Source organism: Heptranchias perlo, chromosome 13, assembly GCF_035084215.1.
Source record: "Heptranchias perlo isolate sHepPer1 chromosome 13, sHepPer1.hap1, whole genome shotgun sequence".
NCBI classification, from domain to species: Eukaryota; Metazoa; Chordata; class Chondrichthyes; order Hexanchiformes; family Hexanchidae; genus Heptranchias; species Heptranchias perlo.
The window spans coordinates 30,255,494-30,277,084 of record NC_090337.1 but is presented as its reverse complement, the minus strand read 5'-3'; the positions used below and the strand labels follow the sequence as shown (position 1 = coordinate 30,277,084).

Here is a 21,591-nt window from a genome sequence, read left to right as displayed (position 1 = left end):
AAAAAATGTGAGGATGTTGTTATTTTACAAATCAGCTGACATAAATGATTAAAATTCCACTGCAAATGTTAGTCTCAATGTTGTGCAAGAACTATTACTAACAATCCATAAATTTTGAACATGCTCCCTTCACAGCTCGGAGTTTTTAAAAAATCTTATATTTTAAAAAAATTGTTACGTGATCAAGACCAAGAAAGCAACCTTGTCAAAACAGATCAAGCAAATTGTTCTGAACATAAATTTATCCTGGCTACAATGACATGTGTATTATGTAATCAAGAATCAGTATTTAAAAGTGAAAATGCAATCCAGTGAGGTTATCAAAATAGGTCAGAACCCTAAAAATTTAACCACCAGTCAAACCACAATTAAAAATTGGAAAAAAGCTTACCGATTTTAAAATCTCAGATCTTCTCTTCGACTGAAGGACATTGATCTGATAAGGAACAAAAATATGCTGGTATAAATATGGTATTAAAATTTTATGGATTAGTAGTTTAAGTCATCTTTGTTGGCATTTAGCAAGTAACATAAAGCAGCCCAAGCAGGAGAAAATACTCTAAAATTAGTTGCGAGAAATGTTTTACTCAAATTTAAAGCACAAGAATGCCAAGTTTAAAAAAAGGTTCCTTCATTGCCCAATTTGAGACGAAACTGGCCAAATGTGATCTACACCTGCATTTCAGTCAAATCCTGAAATTCATCCCAGATCGTATCGTAATTGTTGTACGATACAAGTCTGGGATGAATTTCAGGATTTTTCTCCCCCTATAGTTTCAAGTTATCTTCTAAGTTGGGTTAATGTGTGATTGTTCCTTTATTAATCTCATAAAACTTCTGTCCCAGCAAAGAGCTAATTCAGATCCTGTAATACTTTTAACATGACATTTATGCTTAAATATATTAAAAACACAGCTCAGTATTTGGAAGCACCAGGCCGGATGACACCAACAAAAAGTAGAAAAACAATCCTGGTTTTAAGGTATGCCAGAATGTTGTCTTTTACACCTTTCAGGCAACTTTAATAGTATCTGCCTCATGATGTTGCTGTTCTGATTGTAAAAACAAGTTGAGGAAAGTGAAGCAGCACAAAATGTGAGCATGTATCAATTCAGTCTCTGTGCTCATACTTTTGTTTTAAATTAAAAACAAAATCCACCTGTAATTGTTCATAACCAAAGGCAGGCAGGTAAGGTACCGGTACTCACTAACGACACCTTCAGATTGGGGCCTGCTCAAATCCACTGAACTGAAATAATGTGTGCTATTGAATGAAACGCTTGAACTAAAAGAAGCACCTGGCCAAGAGAAGTAGGATCTAGTCCTAGCTTTTTACCCCCACAGAACCACAGATAACAATATTAAATACAAGCCGAACATTTGTGCCCAACAGAAAATAGTCAAATGAGGAAATTGACAACAAACAAGTTTTATTGGAAAATAGAATTGGCACTACTTGAACTCCCCATTGACCAGAGATAACTCTTCACAGTGCTATCAGAATGGATGGCAAAATAACCAGACAGACCCTGCAATCTAAAAAATTATAAAGAAAGCACAATCAGAAATAGAAAAAGTGCCCAGAGAGAAACAAAGAACCTCTTCAGAAAAGAACTGTTCTGAATGAACTAATGAACAATCCAGACATAGTCTTAAAGTCAAGTTAAGGGCAGCAATACAGTAATTAAAGATAGGCAACAATACCTTCCTGAAGTACATTAACAACTTATGATACAAACTACCATACTAAATTGGCAAAACCATTTGTGAGGAAACACAGAAGGAAAACAAGATCATGAAGAAAACTAAAGATTTCAACCAGAAACAACTAGAATACTTAAAAGTAGGGGGAGGGGAAAAGCAAGAAAATTCGACATGCAGCCCAAAATGCACAAGCACTCAAACTGATAGTATTGGGCAAAATACCAGGAGGAAAACTCAGTGTGTCAGACTGTGGTCATGTATCCTATAGAGTTGGTGAAAACAAATTCATTCCTAAATCCTCCAGCACAAAAATAGGGGTGACCTGATGGAGGGCTTCAAGATTATCATGGATTATGATTGGGTAACAAGAGGGTACAAATTTAAGATAATCTCAAAAAAGAATTAGAGAAGTTGAGAAGAATGTGTTTGCATGGAAGATGGTTAGAACAAGTATCCTCTGCCACTAACCTGTTAATGAACTAATAGAAACATAGAAAACATAGAAAATAGAAGCAAGATTAGGCCATTCGGCCTTTGGGCCTGCTCCGCCATTCAAAATGATCACGGCTGATAGTCTAACTCAGTACCCTGTTCCCGCTATTTGCCATTTCCCTTGAACCCTTTAGCATTAAGAAATATATCTATCTCCTTCTTGAATACATCTAATGACTTGGCCTCCACTGCCTTCTGTGGTAGAGAATTCCACAGGTTCAACACCTCGGTTCTAAATGGCATACCCCGTATCCTGAGACTGTGACCCCTGGTTCTGGACTCCCCAGCCATCAGGAAAATCCTCCCTGCATCTAGTCTGTCTAGTCCTGTTAAAATTTTATATGTTTCGATGAGATCACCTCTCATTCTTCTAAACTCTAGTGAATACAGGCCCAGTCGACCCAATCTCTCCTCATACGACAATCCCGCCATCCCAGGAATCAGTCTGATAAATTTTTATTGTACTCCCTCCATGGCAAGGATATCCTTCCTCAGATAAGGAGACCAAATCTGCACACAATACTCCAGATGTGGTTTCACCAACTCAGTAAGACATCCCTGTTCCTGTACTCAAATCCTCTTGCAATGAAGGCCGACATACCATTCACCTTCCTAACTGCTTGCTGCACCTGAATGTTCGCTTTCAGTGACTGGTGTACAAGGACACCCAAGGTCCCGTTGCACCTCTCTTTTTCCCAATCGATCACCATTCAGATAACAATCTGCCTTTCTGTTTTTACAACCAAAGTGGATAACTTCACATTTATCCACGTTATACTGCATCTGCCATGTTCTTGCCCACTCACCCAACTTGTCTAAATCACATTGGAGCCTCTTTGCATCCTCCTCACAGCTCACATTCCACCCCAGCTTTGTGTCGTCTGCAAACTTGAAATGTAACATTTAGTTCCCTCATCCAAATCATTGATATATATTGTGAATAGCTGAGGCCCAAGCACCGATCCCTGCGGTACCCCACTAGTCACTGCCTGCCACCTGGAAAAAGACCCGTTTATTCCGACTCTCTGTTTCCTGTCAGTCAACCAATTCTCAATCCATGCCAGTATATTCCCCCAATCCCATGTGCTTTAATTTTGCACACTAACCTCGTGTGGGACCTTATCAGAAGTCTTCTGAAAATCCAAATACACCAGATCCACTGGTTCTCCCCTATCTATTCTACTAGTTACATCCTCAAAAAACTCCAGTAGATTTGTTAAGCATGATTTCCCTTTCATAAACCCATGCTGACTTTGTCCAATCCTGTTAATGCCTTCCAAGCGTTCTGTTATCACGGGCCCGATGTTACCAGGGCTGCAGGTTCTCGGCCGGGGGGCACGCGCCCGGCGAAATCAGTCAGCTCCCCACGCGATCGTAGCATAATTGGATTCACTTACCTCGTCTTCCGGGTTCCCCACTGCTGATCTGCGCGTCGGGCGGGCTGCGCATGCATAGTAAGATCTGTCAGCTGGAGGAGCTCTATTTAAAGGGGCAGTCCTCCACTGACAGATGCTGCAACAAATAGAAAAAATTACAGCATGGAGCAGCCCAGGGGGAAGGCTGCTCCCAGTTTAATGATGCCTCACTCCAGGTATCAATACACGGGGTGAGGAGGAGGGGGAGGACAGAGATCTTCCCCCCGGCGGGCGGGAGGAAGCGGCCTGCCTCTGCCACCAAGAAGGCCTGGCTCGAGGTGGCAGCGGAGGTCACCTGCACCACCAACATATCGCCCCACCTGCATACAGTGCAGGAGACGCTGCAATGACCTCAGTAGGTCAGCAGAAGTGAGTACACTTACTCTTTCCCCTACACTCCGTCTGCCACATCACCGCCCCACCCCACATTTCCTTCTGCACTGCCAACACTACTCTGTCACATCACCCCTCATACCCACTCAAACCTCATCCTCATCTTACCTGCACCTACTCACCTCACCAGTACTCATCCCGCCACTACCACTCAATCCAATCCTCATACAATCTCATGGCTCTATCTCATACATCTCTTTCACGGTCAGCCTCACTCAACCTGCCACTACCTGTGCTGCAGCCACAGGGCATGCATCACATATGTGCAGTAGGCAGCGTAAGGCAAACTTGTCGTGAGCATGAAGGGGATGCACACGGGTGTTTGAGGGTTTGTCACGGTTGTTACTTATATTTAATTTCTGAGCAACTCACAGCACATATTGTATTGGCACCACTACTGCCATGTCTTCGCGAATCTTGTCTGGTTTGTGCAATAATGCCCTTTCCTGAGGATCACTATGAAGACCCACAACTGATGACACCCATTGTGTCACTGCAGAGTGGGTGTAGGTGTATTTGCAGGGCTCTTTTGTGCAGACGGCTGAGAGACGTCGGCGATGTCCCCGGTTGCACCCTGGAAGGATGCGGAGGAGAAGTTGTTGAGGGCAGTGGTGACTTTGACAGCGACAGGTAAGAAGATGGTGCTCGGGCCAGCCGGGAGCAGCTTGGCACGAAGGAGACTGCAGATGTCCACGACTACATGTCGAGTGACTCTGAGCCTCCGTGTGCACTGCTGCTCAGAGAGGTCCAGGAAGCTGAGCCTCGGTCTGTGGACCCTGTGGCGAGGGTAGTGCCCTCTGCGACGCATCTCTCTCTGCGGTAGCCCTCCCTCCTGCTGTACAGGTGGATGTGTCACAGCGCTCTGTTGTGGAGCTCCACGTGTCAGAGGTGGATGGTGTGGATGTCGAGGCTGGTGATGCTATTCACCCTGCGAGGAGGTCATGACTGCAGCTACGGCGGCCCCCATCCGGAAGATGTACATCTGAGGGGGTCCGCAAGGTAGGTACATATCTCTGGACCCCGGGGTAAGTGTGCAAGTTGGTGACTTTGATTGTCAGGAGGAGGGTGGTGGAGGCCAGACTTTGTCCCAAGTGACAGAGTGGCCTCCTGCAATGAGTGAGGGTCTCCCCACCACCCCCCCCCCCACCTGTCAAATGGACCTTTGCAGCTGCCACAGGCTGACAGCTGCAACAGGTCCATTTGAACTGGGAGTGTTTCCCCCAGTGTGGGAAACAGTCCCAGTTTGCTTTAAAATCCCACCCCTCCTCATACAATCCCTTAATCAATTGTAAACAATTTTACAACACCAAGTTATAGTCCAGCAATTTTATTTGAAATTCACAAGCTTTCGGAGGCTTCCTCCTTCCTCAGGTGAATGTGGAAATGAAATCTAATCCCTTAATCAGGTCAGTTAATGACCTGAACAAGCAAAATAAATACGTTCAAGTGGCATCCCGCTGGCTTTAATTGCCTGCGGTATTCCCACCAGCGGGGGCTGCGCGCGCACGCCGGCGCGTCAGTGGGGAACCCGGAAGTGCGCGGGTTCGAGGCAGGCTCCGGTCCAGCTACGGGGTTTCTCGATTTTCGGGGCCCCCGCCAGGAACGCACCCAATAGCGGGTGCTAAAATGCTGCCCCACATCTTTTATAATACACTCTAGCATTTTTCCCACTACTGATGTTAGGCTAACTGGTCTGTAATTCCCTGTTTTTTCTCTCCCTCCTTTTTTAAATAGTTGGGTTACATTTGCCACCCTCCAATCTGTAGGAACTGTTCCAAAGTCTATAGAATTTTGGAAGATGATCACCAATGCATCCACTATTTCCAGGGCCACTTCCTTTAGTACTCTGGGCTGTAGATTATCAGGCCCTGGGGATTTGTCAGCCTTTAGCCCCATTAATTTCCCTAGTATTTTTTTTTACTAATACTGGTTTCCTTCAGTTCCTCCCTCTCACTGGATCCTTGGTTCCCTAACATTTCTGGCAGGTTATTTGTGTCCTCCTTTGTGAAGACAGAACCAAAGTATGTGTTTAATTGTTCTGCTATTTCTTTGTTCCCCATTATAATTTCCCCCATTTCTGACTGTAAGGGACCTACATTTGTCTTCACTAATCTTTTTCTTTTGACATATTTATAGAAGCTTTTACAGTCAGTTTTTATGCTCCCTGCTAGTTTACTCTCATATTCTATTTTTCCCCTCTTAATCAATCTCTTTGTCCTCCTTTTTCTAAATTCTAAACTGCTCCCAATCCTCAGGCTTGCCACTTTTTCTGGCAATTTTATATGTCTCCTCTTTGGATCTAATACTACCCTTAATTTCTTTTGTAAGCCACAGTTGAGCCACCTTTCCTGTTTCATTTTTGCACCAGACAGGAATGAATAATTGTTGTAATTCCTGCACACGTTATTTAAATATTAGCCATTGCCTATCCACCGTCATCCCTTTCAGTAAAGTTCCCCAATCTATCATAGCCAACTCACACCTCATACTTGCGTAATTTCCTTTGTTTAGATTCAGGACCCTTGTTTCGGATTCAACTACTTCACTCTCCATCTTAATGAGGAATTCTATCATGTTATGGTCGCTCTTCCCTAAGGGACCTCGCACAACAAGATTGTTAATTAATCTTTTCTCATTGCACAATGCACAGTCTAGGATCGCCTGTTCTCTAGTTGGTTCCTCAACGTATTGGTCTAGAAAACCATCACGTACACCCTCCAGGAATTCCTCCCCCACAGTATTATTGCTAATTTGGTTTGACCAATCTATACGTAGATTAAAGTCACCCATGATTATAGTTGTACCCTTCTTGCATGGGTCTCCAATTTCCTGTTTAATGCCCTCCCCTACATCTTCACTACTGTTTGGGGGCCTATAGACAACCCCCACCAACGTTTTCTGCCCCTTGGTGTTTCTTAGCTCCACCCATACAGATTCCACATCGTGATTTTCAGAGCCAATATCCTTCCTCACTATTGCATTGATTTCCTCCTTTACTAACAACGCTACCCCACCTCCTTTCCCTTTTTGCCTGTCCTTCCTAAATATTGAATACCCCTGGATGTTCAGTTCCCATCCTTGGTCACCCTGCAGCCATGTCTCCGTAATCGCAACTATATCATAACCGTCAATATCTATCTGCGCTGTTAATTCATCTAGCTTATTGCGAATGCTCCGTGCATTAAGACACAATGCCTTCAGATTTGTCCTTTTAAGATTGTGAGTCATCTTAGTTTTATTTTGCACCATGGCCCTATTTGTTTATCGCCCTTGTTTTCTCTGCCTTCCACTATTGCTTCTTCCCTTTCTGTCTTTTGTTTCTATCCTTGTTTCCCCCTCCTCTGTCTCCCTGCTCAGGTTCCCATTCCCCTGCCATTCTAGTTTAAACCTTCCCCAACAGCACCAGCAAACTCCCCCAAGAGGACATCGGTCCCAGTCCTGCTCAGGGGTAACCCGTCCCACTTGTACAGGTCCCACCTTCCCCAGAACCGGTCCCAATGTCCCAGGAATCTAAATCCCTCCCTCCTACACCATCCCTGCAGCCACGCATTCATCTGGTCTATTCTCCTGTTCCTATAATCACTAGCACGTGGCACTGGTAGTAATCCTGAGATCACTACCTTTGAGGTCCTGCTTTTTAATTTATTTCCTAACTCCTTAAAATCACCTTGCAGAACCTCATCCCTTTTTTTTAAAAAAACCTATGTTGTTGGTACCGATATGGACCATGACAACTGGCTGTTCACCCTCCCCCTCCAGAATGTCCTGCAGTCATTCTGTGACATCCTCGACCCTAGCTCCAGGGAGGCAACATACCATCCTGGAGTCACGTTTGCAGCCGCAGAAATGCCTATCTGTTCCCCTTACAAGTGAATCCTTTTATCACTATAGTCCTGCCATTCTTATTCCTCCCCTCCTGTGCAGCAGAGCCATCCGTGATGCCACGAACTTGGCTCTTGCTGCTTTCCCCTGATAAGCCATCTCCCCCAACAGTATCCAAAGCGGTATATCTGTTTGAGAGGGACATGGCCCCAGGGGACTCCTGCACTACCTGCCTAGTCCTTCTACTCTTCCTGGCGGTCACCCATTTCTTTTCTTCCTGCGTAATCTTTACCTGCGGTGTGACCACCTCACTGAACGTGCTATCCACGATAATCTCAGCATCACGGATGCTCCACAGTGGATCCACCCGCAGCTCCAGCTCCGAAATACAGTTAGTCAGTAGCTGCAAGTGGACACAGTTCCTGCACACATAGTCGCCAGGGACACCAGTAGTGTCCATGACTTCCCACATAGTGCAGGAGGAGCATATCACAGGTGCGAGCTCTGCTGCCATGACCTTGCTATAAAAGCTGCAGACCTTACCTTTCTTTTTACTTTAGTTACTGTAGAATAGTAGAAATAATGTCCATAAATTCTTTTAAATGGGAGTTATATATTTGTTTGAAAAAGAGGAATGTTTAGGAATAATGAATAAGCATGTGAGTGGAATTAGACTATGTCGTTCATGTACAAAAAAACACTGGAACAGACTTAATGAGCCAAATGGCCTGCTCCTGTACTGTAAAATTCTAAAACCCCTTGAAGGATGCCTTGGAGGAAGCTGGAAGCAAACAGATTGCAGCAACCATGCCACAAATCAAACTGTGAATTCCAGAGTACAGCAGCTGAACGTTTTCCTCCATCGCCATGAGCCACTTGCAAAAAACTTTCCAAATAATAATTTAATAACTTTAAATCAATTTTGTTTTGTAAAAGTGTGTATACAATACGATTTTATTATTGTTGCCACAATTTTTCTCTTTTTAGGTTTTATTTTCCTGAACATAATGGCATTATAAAATAGGTATTAAACATTAGCTGAAAATCAAACAATGTGTAGCCCACAGCAAAAGTAATCAGATAGGGACAATTATAAAGCTAAATCTACCTCCCTTTTTACATGCACAGAAGAACATGATTTGAACATTAATTCAGTAAAATCCATATATTGTATGTTCATTTAATAGGAAATATCTGTTTCATTAAAGATTTTCTAGGGCAGTTCAAGATTCTTCACTATCATTTTGGGATTTCTAGTTCTATTGATAAGCCTCTCAAAGTCCAAGAGCAGCAACTGTGAACGGTTGAACAGTAAGCTTTGAAAAAAGCTTTGCATAGGCCTGACTTGGCATTGGTAAGTCAATGGTTTAGGGGCGCTTACGTTGCCACCCGTTGGGCTTTCTGATCGAGATCTCTTTAGACTCAAAGATGTGACAGCTGATCTACTGCTCCTTTAACTGGTCAATTCAACATTTATCGAGGATGGATTTATTTTTCTCATGGAAATAGCATTTTTCCAAATGATTTGAACTTAACTGGAAAATGAATTTGAATGAAGTTCCTCCAGCCAATCACAATCAGTCCCTCCCCCCTTCTTCATTTTGTCCCTGTTACCACAGCCCCAGATATTTGCCTCTGGCACTACTATCATGGCTTCCCCCCACCGTTATTGGCACTGCATCATGTGTCAACCATCAGTCCCTATCTGCCCCTCTGACTTGCTTCCTATTACTTTGGATGGGCTTTAGCCGATGTACTGCCTGGCCTGTGTCATGTCTTGCTCCCTCCCCTACCCCAACAATGTGGCCAACTAGCTCCTCTTTTGTTTTTAACAGCACTTATTGCATTATGGTCTATATAAAGCCATTTTCCCAGATTAGTATCAGGCATTCCATAAATGCAAGTTTGTTCTTTCTTCAGTACTGGGATCCAGCTGTGTGGTTGAGTGTGGCGGGAGGGGGGGGGGGGGGGGGTAAGGATAGGATACATGGAGTGAAGGAGTAGGAGGCAACATGAGAACAAGGCAGAGGGGAGGACACAGTGATGGGAGTGAGAGGGTCATGGGAAGGGAAAGGGGAGCACACATCAGGCAAAGGGGGTAGGGCATCACTCCATGGATGTTGCTTTCTGCTCTGACTGTATAAGAGAGAAAGAGAGAGATCCAACAGAATACATTTAAACATTTTGCATCCAATATGTCTGTAGGTAGTGTAAACTGTTTTCTGTGTCTGTGCTGATAGGTTGCTTTTTAGTGAATATGAAAGTTGAGCTCCCATAATTTAGGTCTCCTTTTGCAATATTTTTGGAGCCTCTGTGCATTTGTGATTTTCCCACATCATAACTACTTTGCACCCTTCACTGTTGGTTTTTGCTGCTCAGTGATGTGATCAGCACTTTTGGTGGTATGCTTGACGGTGCAGAAGATGACAGATCAGGTCACAGAGCAACAAAAAAAATACGACAAGGCAGAAAAGAGAAAGAACAAAAAGAGGAAGAAATAGTTGAGTGAGTAAAACAGAATTCAAAGAACAAAGTCATAGGTTTAAGAATGAAAGGAAAAAAAAGTAATGGCAGGAAAAAAGAGACATATAGTGCAGAGAACAGAGAAAAATCTGCACTGGAGTGGGAAACAAAATAAAAGCAACAGCATTAAGGAGCCGAAAGAAAAGCAAGCAATAAACTAGTAACATGAATACAAGGTTGCACTTAAACTGCTGCTTTTGTACCAATGCAAAGTTGTTTCAAATGTACACTAACACAAAAGTGTCAGTATAACTTTAGAATCAGGTCACGATCTGACTCCAGAAAGCACTTAATTTGTTAGACCATTGCAGGAGGCCATCTCACACCACTTAGACTTGGCAACAGATGGAGTATAACTCCAGCCCATGACTGTAGTATCTCTCGTGAACATTGCGCAATTTGAATATCTACATTTTTTTCCTTCTTACTGGTTAAAACTCTAAAAACCAATAAGTGGAGCACTTACAGAATCATGTACTACTCCCGAAAAATGGGTAATGCTTCAGAGCAGGAATACGAGTTCTTCAAAGGATAAAAATCAGAAACCACGTTCATGGCCCTGGACTACCCATGAGCAATGTCATGGGAGATCTAACATATTCCAAAAGAGATTGGAACAATTCTGATCACTTTTGAGAGTCTCTCACTTTTATAATTAACAGCACTTCGGAGTAGAATTTCAGCAACAATTCTCTTGATCGTCTCCTGTTACTGCAGCAGAAAACGGTGTGAACAGCTGTTTACGCAGTTTCTCTGCAGTTTCCACTGACTTTCCGCCACTGTTATGGCAGATGATCGGAAGAACACCTGTGGAAATTCCAGGCATTTGCCTTTAACTTGATTAATGTATAATCGGCTTGCTTTTTGGTTAAGCCGGTTGATTATTTCATTTAAGTTAACACTTCTATACTTAATGTATTCACTTTTAATGTAACTTACATGCTTGTATCAACACTTCAATAAACGTTTTCCCCCCATTTGTAAACAAACAGTTCTTCATGACTATAATTATGCAGATTCACACAGTAATGAGCATGTCAGAGCATGCAATGTTTCTGTCGCTGCAGGTTTCACCACCAGATGGCAATAATAATACTGCTCTTAAAAGCAACAAATCTCAAGTTATCTTACCACATGCATCATCTGTTCCAAATGCTTCTCTTGCTAAGCCCAAGCGTTTTACAAAAATGTTATAAACAGAATATGTAACTACTGTAAAATCAATACCAGTAGAGAGGTGTTATCCTGTTTTGGTTATCTATCTCAAGATTAATTAATGATGAATTATTTCCCTGCTGGTTACCCCTCAACATATTTCAAGCAACTTTGTCTTGCTCCCCTCTTCAGATCTTTCCACACCACATTCAGAAGGCTGGCCAAGCAACCTGCTACTACGCTTCTGTCAATCGAGGCTTCATAATCATTAACCCCCGTGATAAATAACTTCTACATTGTGTAGTTTTTGCCCTAAAAAAAAATGTAACAATTCATTTTAAAATTCATCATCATCATAATAAGTGTTCTAACTGGGATGACAGGCCAATTTTTTTTCTCCCCAATTCCAGATCCAAAATCAGGAACTTGCTTTGTGGGGAAATCGTGGTAGCAAACCTTCATCCTACTATGTGGCACAGCACCTTAGAGAAAAAGCAAGCTCTACCACTAAGCTATTTTAACTTAGCATTTTTTAATCTTTCTTTTCCCTCCCCTAACCCTCACACTGAAGGGGTGTGTTACATTGGAAAGCCAAAAAGGCTGAAGGGAAGAGAGAAGAGGAGGAGAGATAAGCAGAGAAGAGAAAAGAGAGCAAAGAAGAAAGCACACCAGGTTCAAAGAGTCAAGACTGAGCAAGCATCATCATCTGGCCCAGTGATTTACACTTACACCACCTGTGCCAAGGACTGTCACTCGAGAATTGAACTCTTCAGCCACTCACAATGTTCCAGCATGGCAAAGTAACTGAACAACTTTGGCACTTATACCATTATCTTTTGAGACAGACTGATGCCATAATGGTAAGAAAAAGTATGCACCCATGATCCTCTATATAGCAATTTTCTGGCCCAAATTCATACTGCCACACATAAACATAGACAGAAGTCAAGTGCTCTTGCATAGGATGGGCGGGAAGATTTCCTTTGTGTGCCTCTGGCTGGTTGAATTGAAAACAATACTTGTGGAGGTCTGGGAGCATACCAAACCAGCAATCAAAAAGGGATAATTCAAAAGGGCCACTTTGGCCCCAAAAAAGATTTCTTTCACGAGTCATGGAGCTAATTTTTCTTGTAAGCTCTATGACACTAATCAACAACTGAAAAATATGGAAGTAGGTGCTAACAGTATGTGAAACACTGCTCTCGTCAAATCAGTTTCATATAGCAGACAGCATTTGTGATACAATCAGCACAAAATGGCCAAATACAAGTTATGGTAACAATACGGTTATCAGAGTACAATTAAAAAAGTGGCATGATGTAGTATAATTTGAAAATTTACCCATCAAAAAAAAAGGAAATGGGGTAGAAATTGGTTATGGCCCATTTTTGGGCGTATTACTAATAGCAATGTGACCGAACCGGGAGGCCCAAGGCTTGTCCTAAATTTAGCTGAAGAATCCTGAGTGGAGCAGGCGTGGTGTTGTACAATTTCAGAGGGGTCCTAAAAACAGGCATTTACATATTTATGGAGCTGAACTCCAGTTTTAGGCAGCCATCAGGGTGCCTGAAAAATCGGTCAACCCAGTTTGGGGTCAGACATTTTTCAGGCAGCCATAAGGTGCAGGAGACAGCACGATGAAATTGGTGCTTTTTGGCCCCACTCTGTGACTGAAAAACGGACGTAACTGGGTCCAATTTCTCCCCATAGAGTTTTCAGAAAGCGCACACACACATTAATAAATTCTCTACAGCATGAGAATACCATTCTAAACATTGGTGGGCGTCAGTTGCAAATATCAGCTGAGCTTTCATTCCGTCAATACGTCAATGTAGGAAATGACACTACAAATACCATCATTTGCATGGGCATTATCACTAATCCAAGGCAAAATTACTGATCTTCAGCATTATTAAATTGGAGCAGTCTGCTGGTACAACATAATAATGCAGTAATGCAATGCATCATACAGTCAATGGATTTGACTTCACACACTAGGGAATTTTGGATGAATCTGCTAGATGCAAAACAGCATCTTCAAATGATGAACTACTGATGGGTAATATACACTACTTTCCATATCAGGGCAATTTTTTAATACTAAAAAAATTATTTTATTTATTATGCTACAACACAAGGAGGATGAGCTATTATGAATCTTGAGAATGAAGCAATAAATGCTCTCTGGACAGCTCATAATATTTTAGCTTTTTGCTTCATCTACCTTTTTTATATATGTGTACAAATGGAATCATTTTCTGAGGCTTCTGCAAGGGCTTAAATTATTCTATTAAACGAGGAAATCTATGCGTATAACAAGAACTAAGGAAAAAAAAAAATTCATATGGATTAGGAAAGAGACCCAATTACCTTAAATTAGGACGCCATCCTCGGTCACAGAAATTAACACTATCTGTTGCATTCTCAACACTTAGATTCACAAGTTAATTTTCTATGGCGGTGTTCAAATAATGTTTGCAAACAAAAAAATCATCTGTAGAATCTGTTGAATGTATAACTGTCTCAAAATATAAATTCTGAAGGATTTCATCGATTACGTTTTCTGTTTTTTTTAAAAACATATCAAGTTGCATTGGACAGCTGTGGATGATAAAGGCACTTTGGGCAATGCTATGGAAGGAAATGGCAAGCAGCCTCAGAGAGGTTGTGCTGTCCAATTGAAAGGATGTAATGGCATGGACAGGACAAGATGTCAGGAAACATACTGAATGATGACACTACATTGTTTTTTCTAATTTAAAGACTTAGCGGACAAAAGGATTTTTTAATATATATAAAAAAGGTGCATTATGGAGCAAGGAAAAGCAAATATGGATGTATCTGACTTATTTTTAAGAATGTACATTTAAAAAGAATATGCAGTCAAACTTTCTTTTCATTAATTTCTAGCGCACATTACAAATAGTAGAGTTGGAATTAGTGTTGTTTAGGGCATTTCAACATGAACAAGCAAAAGGGATCAAGTACATGAAGAAATGAGTTAATGCAACAGCATTAGACGACAGGCCAAATTTTGCCATGTAATAATAGGTAATCAGCATTAAATGTATATAACATTTCCTTGTAATATACTGTGAAGTAAAAATTACATCAGTGCAATAGCACTGCACAATGAATTACTTGAACAGGCCCTTCAAGCCTGCTCCACCATTCAATCAGATCATGGCTGATCTTCGACCTCACTCCACTTTCCTGCCTGATCCCCATATCCCTTGATTCCTCTGGAGTTCAAAAATCTGTCTATCTCAGCCTTGAATATATTCAATGACTCAGCATCCACAGCCCTCTGGGGTAGAGAATTCCAAAGATGCACAACCCTCTCTGAGTGAAGAAATTCCTCCTCATCTCAGTCTTAAATGGCCGACCCCTTATCCTGCGACTATGCCCCATAGTTCTAGACACACCAGCCATGGGAAATAACCTCTCAGCATCTGCCCTGTCAAGCTCCCTCATAATCTTTTATGTTTCATTTAGATCGCCTCTCATTCTTCTAAACTCCAGACAGTATAGGCCCATTCTACTCAACCTCGCCTCACAGGACAACCCTCTCATCCCAGGAATTAATCTAGTGAACCTCTGTTGCACCGCCTCTAAGGCAAGTATATCCTTCCTTAGGTAAGGAGACCAAAACTGTACACAGTACAGGTGAGGTCTCGCCAAAGCGCTGTACAATTGTAGTAAGACTTCCTTACTTTTGTACTCCAACCCCCTTGCAATAAAGGCCAACATGTCATTTGCCTTCCTAATTGCTTGCTGTACCTGCATGTGAACTTGTGTTTCTTGTCCAGAGAGACTTGGGTGTCCTCGTACACCAACATTTAACAGTTTCTCACCAATTAAAAAATATTCTGTTTTTCTATTCTCCCTACCAAAGTGAATAACTTCACATTTCCCTACATTATACTCTATCTGCCACCTTCTTGCCCATTCACTTAACCTGTCCCAAACCCACGGCCTCTACCACCTAAAAGGACAAGGGCAGCAGGCACATGGGAACAACACCACCTGCACGTTCCCCTCCAAGTCACACACCATCCCGACTTGGAAATATATCGCCGTTCCTTCATCGTCGCTGGGTCAAAATCCTGGAACTCCCTACCTAACAGCTTGTGGGAGAACCTTCACCACACGGACTGCAGTGATTCAAGAAGGTGGCTCAACACCACCTTCTCAGGGGCAATTAGGGATGGGCAATAAATCCTGGCCTCGCCAGCGACGCCCACATCCCATGAACGAATAAAAAAAAATCCCGTTGCAGACTTTGTGTCCTCCTCACAGCTTAGTTCCCACCTAGCTTTGTATCATCACCAAACTTGGATACATTACACTCAGTCTTGAATTTAGATTGTAAGTAGCTGAGACCCAAGCACCGATCCTTGCGGCACCCCACTAGTTGCAGCCTGCCAGCCTGAAAATGACCCATTTATCCCTACTCTGTTTTCTGTCCATTAACCAATCCTCTATCCAAGAGAATATGTTACCCCCAACCCATGAGCCCTTACCTTGTGTAACAACCTTTTACGTGGCACCTTATCGAATGCCTTTTGAAAATCCAAATATACGATGTCCACTGGTTCCCCTTTATCTACCCTGCTAGTTATATCCTCAAAATACTAATAGGTTTGTCAAACATGATTTCCCTTTCATAAAACCATGTTGACTCTGCCTAATCATATGATTTTCTAAGTGCCCTGTTACTGCTTCCTTCATAATGGATTCCAGCATTTTCCCGACGACTGATGTCAGGCTAACTGGTCTGTAAGTTCCCTGTTTTCTCTCTCCCTCCTTTCTTGAATAGCAGGGTCACATTTACTTTAAAATATGAGAAATACATGGGAACCTGCCTTTCACTGGAACAGAACCAGCAAATTGATTTTGTTTTGAAATACTACATTCTTGAAACTACATTAAGTGGTAAACAGAAGCCGGAATATGCTTCGAAGTAGTACCCTTTTTGGGAATTCCAATAACATTGATTGAACATTTCTCGTGTTGTTTAAGATGCTGGCTGAACCTCAGTGACCTGTTTTGTAATGCATTCCAGCTCACAAATTAGAGCTTAGAGCTAATGGCCAGGAGAGGCCTCCTCAGGTTGAGTTTTGGTGTTGATGTTGATCTGGATCAAATCTAGCACTAATCAGACAGTGTCAAAGACTATGCAACAGGTGGTGATAAAATCAGCTAAATATTAGTCAGGAATTTAAATGAGCTAATTGCTTGGAACTGGTACCAGGTGGCACTAATTTCTAGTTTAGTTATGCCCCATTGCAGTAGCTCCAGCTTGAACTTCCACTTTACAGTCTTAAAACTTCAAAGCAACGGAGTACTTAATTATCGAAACTAGAGTTTAAATTGCTAGGAAATATAGGTCTCTTGATTATTCATATTAACGTTACCAGCTATTTTTCTTTCGGCATGATTCCTGAGATTTGTATTCTTCATATGGCTATCCAGTGCCATTATTTATCTTTCTAGGGCAAAAATTTGACACAGGCACAACTGAGAAGCATAACAGCAGTGTATTATTGTCCAATCCTTATGATTAGGGAAGGACTGTTGTTGGAGAAAAAAATGTAACAGTTTAAATGTTGGGTCATTTCCTTGATTTATTTTTGTTTTCTGCTTAATAGTGAAATATCTCAGCTTGTTTTTTAAAAAAAATATATATAAACAATAATTACAAAAACATGTGGAACATTTGTTTAATGAATAAAACTTTAAAGTGGGAATAATTGCCATTTTTCAGAGGGAGGGTGAATATAAAAATCAGAGACACACGATACAAGATGTTGCATGGAAGTAACACTATATTTTTCATTGCGAATTAAATTAACTCCTTCCATGTATATATACCAAAAAATAAAGTTTCAGCAACATTACTTCAGGGGAGATCTTGTGCCTTTAAAACATGTCAGGACAAATTTAACAGCCAAGGCCAATTTGTGTACAAGTTTAAGTGGGTTCAAATAGGTCAATTCAATTTCAGGTTAGAAAAAACTGTTTTGGAAGCGTATAGTTTGTGAATTCTAGTGATCTACTTAACATTTTAGCTTACTGCCTGAAGAAATTGAAAAAAAATACCAGAAGGTACAAAACAAAGCAGCAATGTTGGTGGATAAAGGCCCCCATGAGAGTGGTCAGAATGTGGAACGCGCTATCACAAGGAGTAGTTGATGCGACTACAGGGTGTACAGGGCACAATTTCAAAATCTGCAGGTGACTTAGAAGGGTAGTAAACAGTGTGGAGGATAGTGATAGACTTCAAGAGCATATAGACAGGCTGGTGGTATGGGCAGACACGTGGCAGATGAAATTTAACATGGAAAAATGCAAAGTGATGTTCTTTCTACGAAAATGTAAGGAGAGGCAATATAAACTAGAGGGCACAATTCTAAAAGGGGTACAGGAACAGAAAGATCTGGGGGTATATGTGCACAGATCATTGAAGGTGGCAGGGCAGGTTGAGAAAGCGGTTAAAAAAGCATACGGGATCCTGGGCTTTATAAAGAGGCATAGAGTACAAAAGTATGGAAGTCATGGTGAACCTTCATGAAACACTAGTTCGGCCACAACTGGACTATTCTGATTCCCTTAGTGTCCAAAAATCTATCAATCTCAGTCTTGAATATACTCAACGACTGAGCATCCACAGCCCTCTGGGGTAGAGAATTCCAAAGATTCACAACCCTCTGAGTGAAGAAATTTTTCCTCATCTTGGTCCTAAATGACTGACCCGTTAATTTGAGATTACGAGCCCTTATTTTAGACTCTCCAGCCTGTGGCCAGTTCTGGGCGCCACACTTTAGGGGCGATGTGAAGGCCTAGAGAGGGTACAGAAGAGATTTACTGGAATGATTCCAGGGATGAGAGACTTTAGTTACATGGATAGACTGGAGAAGCTGGAGTTGTTCTCCTTGGAAAAGAGACGGTTGCGAGGAGATTTGATAGGGGTATTCAAGATCATGAAGGGTCTAGACAGAGTAGATACAGAGAAACTGTTCCCATTGGCGGAAGGGTCAAGAACCAGAGGACACAGATTTAAGGTGATTGGCAAAAGAACCAAAGGTAACACGAGGAAAAACATTTTTTTTTACACAGCGAGTGGTTAGGATCTGGGATACGCTGCCTGAGGGGGTGGTGGAGGCAGATTCAATCATGGCCTTCAAAAGGGAACTGGATAAGTACTTGAAAGGAAAAAATTTGCAGGGCTATGGGGATAGGGCAGGGGAGTGGGACGAGCTGGATTGCTCTTGCATGGAGCCGCCGTGGACTCGACGGGCCAAATGGCCTCCTTCCGTGCTGAAACCTTTCTGTGATTCTAGGACTAGCACAGATGTATTTAAGGGGAAGCTAGATAAACACATGAGGGAGAAAAGAATAGAAAGATATACTGATAGGGTTCAATGAAGTAAGGAGGGAGGACGCTCGTGTGGAGCATGAACACCGCCATGGACCTGTTGGGCTGGATGGCCTGTTTCTGTGCATACATTCTATGGAGTTTAGATAAATGAGAGGTGATCCCAATGAAACTTATAAAATTCTGAGAGGGCTTGACATAGTAGATGCTGAGAGACTGTTTCCCCTGGCTGGAGAGTCTAAAATAAGGGCTCGTAATCTCAAATTAAGGGGTCAGTCATTTAGGACCGAGATGAGGAAAAATTTCCTCACTCAGAGGGTTGTGAATCTTTGGAATTCTCAACGACTGAGCATCCACAGCCCTCTGGGGTAGAGTATATTCAAGACTGAGATTGATAGATTTTTGGACACTAAGGGAATCAAGAGATTTGGGGATAGGGCAGGAAAGTGGAGTTGAGGTAGACGATCAGCCATGATCTTACTGAATGGCGGAGCAGGCTCGAGGGGCCATATGGCCTACTCCTATTTCTTATGTTCTTATGTAATTCTATGTAATTTTCTATACTGCACACAGAGAAATCTGTATGGTAGACAGCAGACCATATTCTGCCAGGATTTTGTACCACATCAATTTGCCTTTCAGTACTTGCAAGACAACTGACATTTACTTCGAACAAAAAATGCTATGAATGGCATCATTTCACTTAGTTTAAGTGCTATCTTGTATTTTTTGTTGCAATCTCACTAAAACAATTGAGAACATTAATTCTGACTAATTGAAAATAAATTAGATACTTCAATAAGTCAAATCCTCAATATTAGGAGTGAAGTTTTACCTGCAGAACATAGTCCAGTGCTATATGCCGAAAGCATTTGCGTGTTGCTGTTAGGATATTGGTAGCCTCTTCCATTTCATGCTGCTTATTTTTTTGAACTTGAGCGTTTTTGACCAATGCATTTTCTTTCTCCTCACTGACCTTGTCAAACTGTTTTTTCGCATCTTTAAATTTTCTAAGATCCCTGAAAAAGATAAACAGAAAGAGAATGAACTTGCATTTATACAGCACCTTTCATGACCTCAGGACATCCTAAGATGCTTCAAAACCAATAAAGTACTTTTGAAGTGAAGCCATTATTGTACGGTAGGGAAATGCAGCGGCCAACTTACGCACAGCAAACAGCAATGAGATAAATGGCCAACTAATCTGTAGTAGTGGTGTTAAAATATTTTTAATTGCAACAGGAACACATACAAGATATCTGCCTACTTAAACAAATATCAGGGCTTTCAGATGTAATTTCTTCAAAAATTCATACTAGAATCAAAAAAGGCTTCAAATGCATTGAGACATTAAGTCGTGAGTTATAAATGCACAGTACACTGAAATCAATTTTCAATTACCACTTTGAAGCTGTGTGACTGCATGATAACTGAATTATTTTTTAAAAATCAACTTAATGCAGAGAAGTGTAAACGAATACATTGGGCAGATAAACAACTTGCATTTATAAAGTGCCTTATAAAGTACTAAGAGTATGAAAAGAAACTTGCAAGGGATATCAAAACCAATACGAAGAACTTTTATAGTTACATTAGGAAAAAGAGGGTGGTCAGGAGCATTGTTGGCCCCTTAAAAACTGAAAGTGGGGATATTGTCATTCACAATGGGGAAATGGCGGACATGTTGAATGATTACTTTGCGTCAGTATTTACAGTAGAAAAAGAGGATAGCATGCCGGAAATCCCAAGAAAACAAATATTGAATCGGGGACAGGGACTCGATAAAATTAACATAAGCAAAGCAACAGTGATGAAGAAAATAATTGCACTAAAGAGTGACAAATCCCCAGGCCCAGATGCTTTCCATCCCAGGGTTTTAAAGGAAGTAGGTGAGCAGATGGCAGATGCCCTGACTATAATCTTTCAAAGTTCTCCAGATTCAGGAACTGTCCCTCTGAATTGGAAAATTGCACATCACTCCGCTTTTTAAGAAAGGAGAGAGAGGGAAACCGGGGAATTATAGACCAGTTAGCCTAACATCTGTTGTGGGGAAATTGCTGGAGTCCATAATGAAAGATAGGGTGACTGAACACCTCAAGAATTTTCAGTTAATCAGGGAGAGCCAGCATGGATTTGTGAAAGGAAGGTTGTGCCTGACAAACCTGATTGAATTTTTTGAAGAGGTGACTAAAGTAGTGGACAGGGGAATGTCAATGGATGTTATTTATGTGGACTTCCAGAAGGCATTTGATAAGGTCCCACATAAGAGACTGTTAGCTAAGTTAGAAGCCCATGGAATCGAGGGAAAAGTACGGAATTGGTTAGGAAGTTGGCTGAGCGAAAGGGGACAGAGAGGAGGGATAACGGGTAGGTACTCACAGTGGCAGGATGTAACTAGTGGGGTCCTGCAGGGATCTGTCTTGCGGCCTCAATTATTCACAATATTTATTAACGACTTACATGAAGGCATAGAAAGTCTCATATCTAAGTTTGCCGATGACGCAAAGATTGGTGGCATTGTAAGCAGTGTAGATGAAAACATAAAATTATAAAGCGATATTGATAGATTAGGTGAATGGGCAAAACTGTACCAAATGGAATTCAATGTAGACAAATGTGAGGTCATCCACTTTGGATCAAAAAAGGATAGAACAGGGTACTTTCTAAATGGTAAAAAGTTAAAAACAGTGGATGTCCAAAGGGACTTAG

The 21,591-nt window shown here is 41.7% G+C and overlaps 1 protein-coding gene across 2 annotated transcripts in view; it reads right to left on the bottom strand.

Annotated features, from left to right (window-relative positions):
* Positions 1 to 21,591, bottom strand: part of LOC137331458 (arf-GAP with coiled-coil, ANK repeat and PH domain-containing protein 2-like) — a 137,202-nt gene that overhangs the window by 54,158 nt on the left and 61,453 nt on the right. For both annotated transcript variants that reach the window (XM_067995264.1, XM_067995265.1), the window contains exons 6-7: positions 19,718 to 19,901; positions 392 to 436 (exon numbers count right to left, since the gene is read on the bottom strand). In XM_067995264.1, coding sequence (XP_067851365.1) covers positions 392 to 436; positions 19,718 to 19,901 — 229 coding nt within the window. The remainder of the gene's footprint in view (positions 1 to 391; positions 437 to 19,717; positions 19,902 to 21,591) is intronic.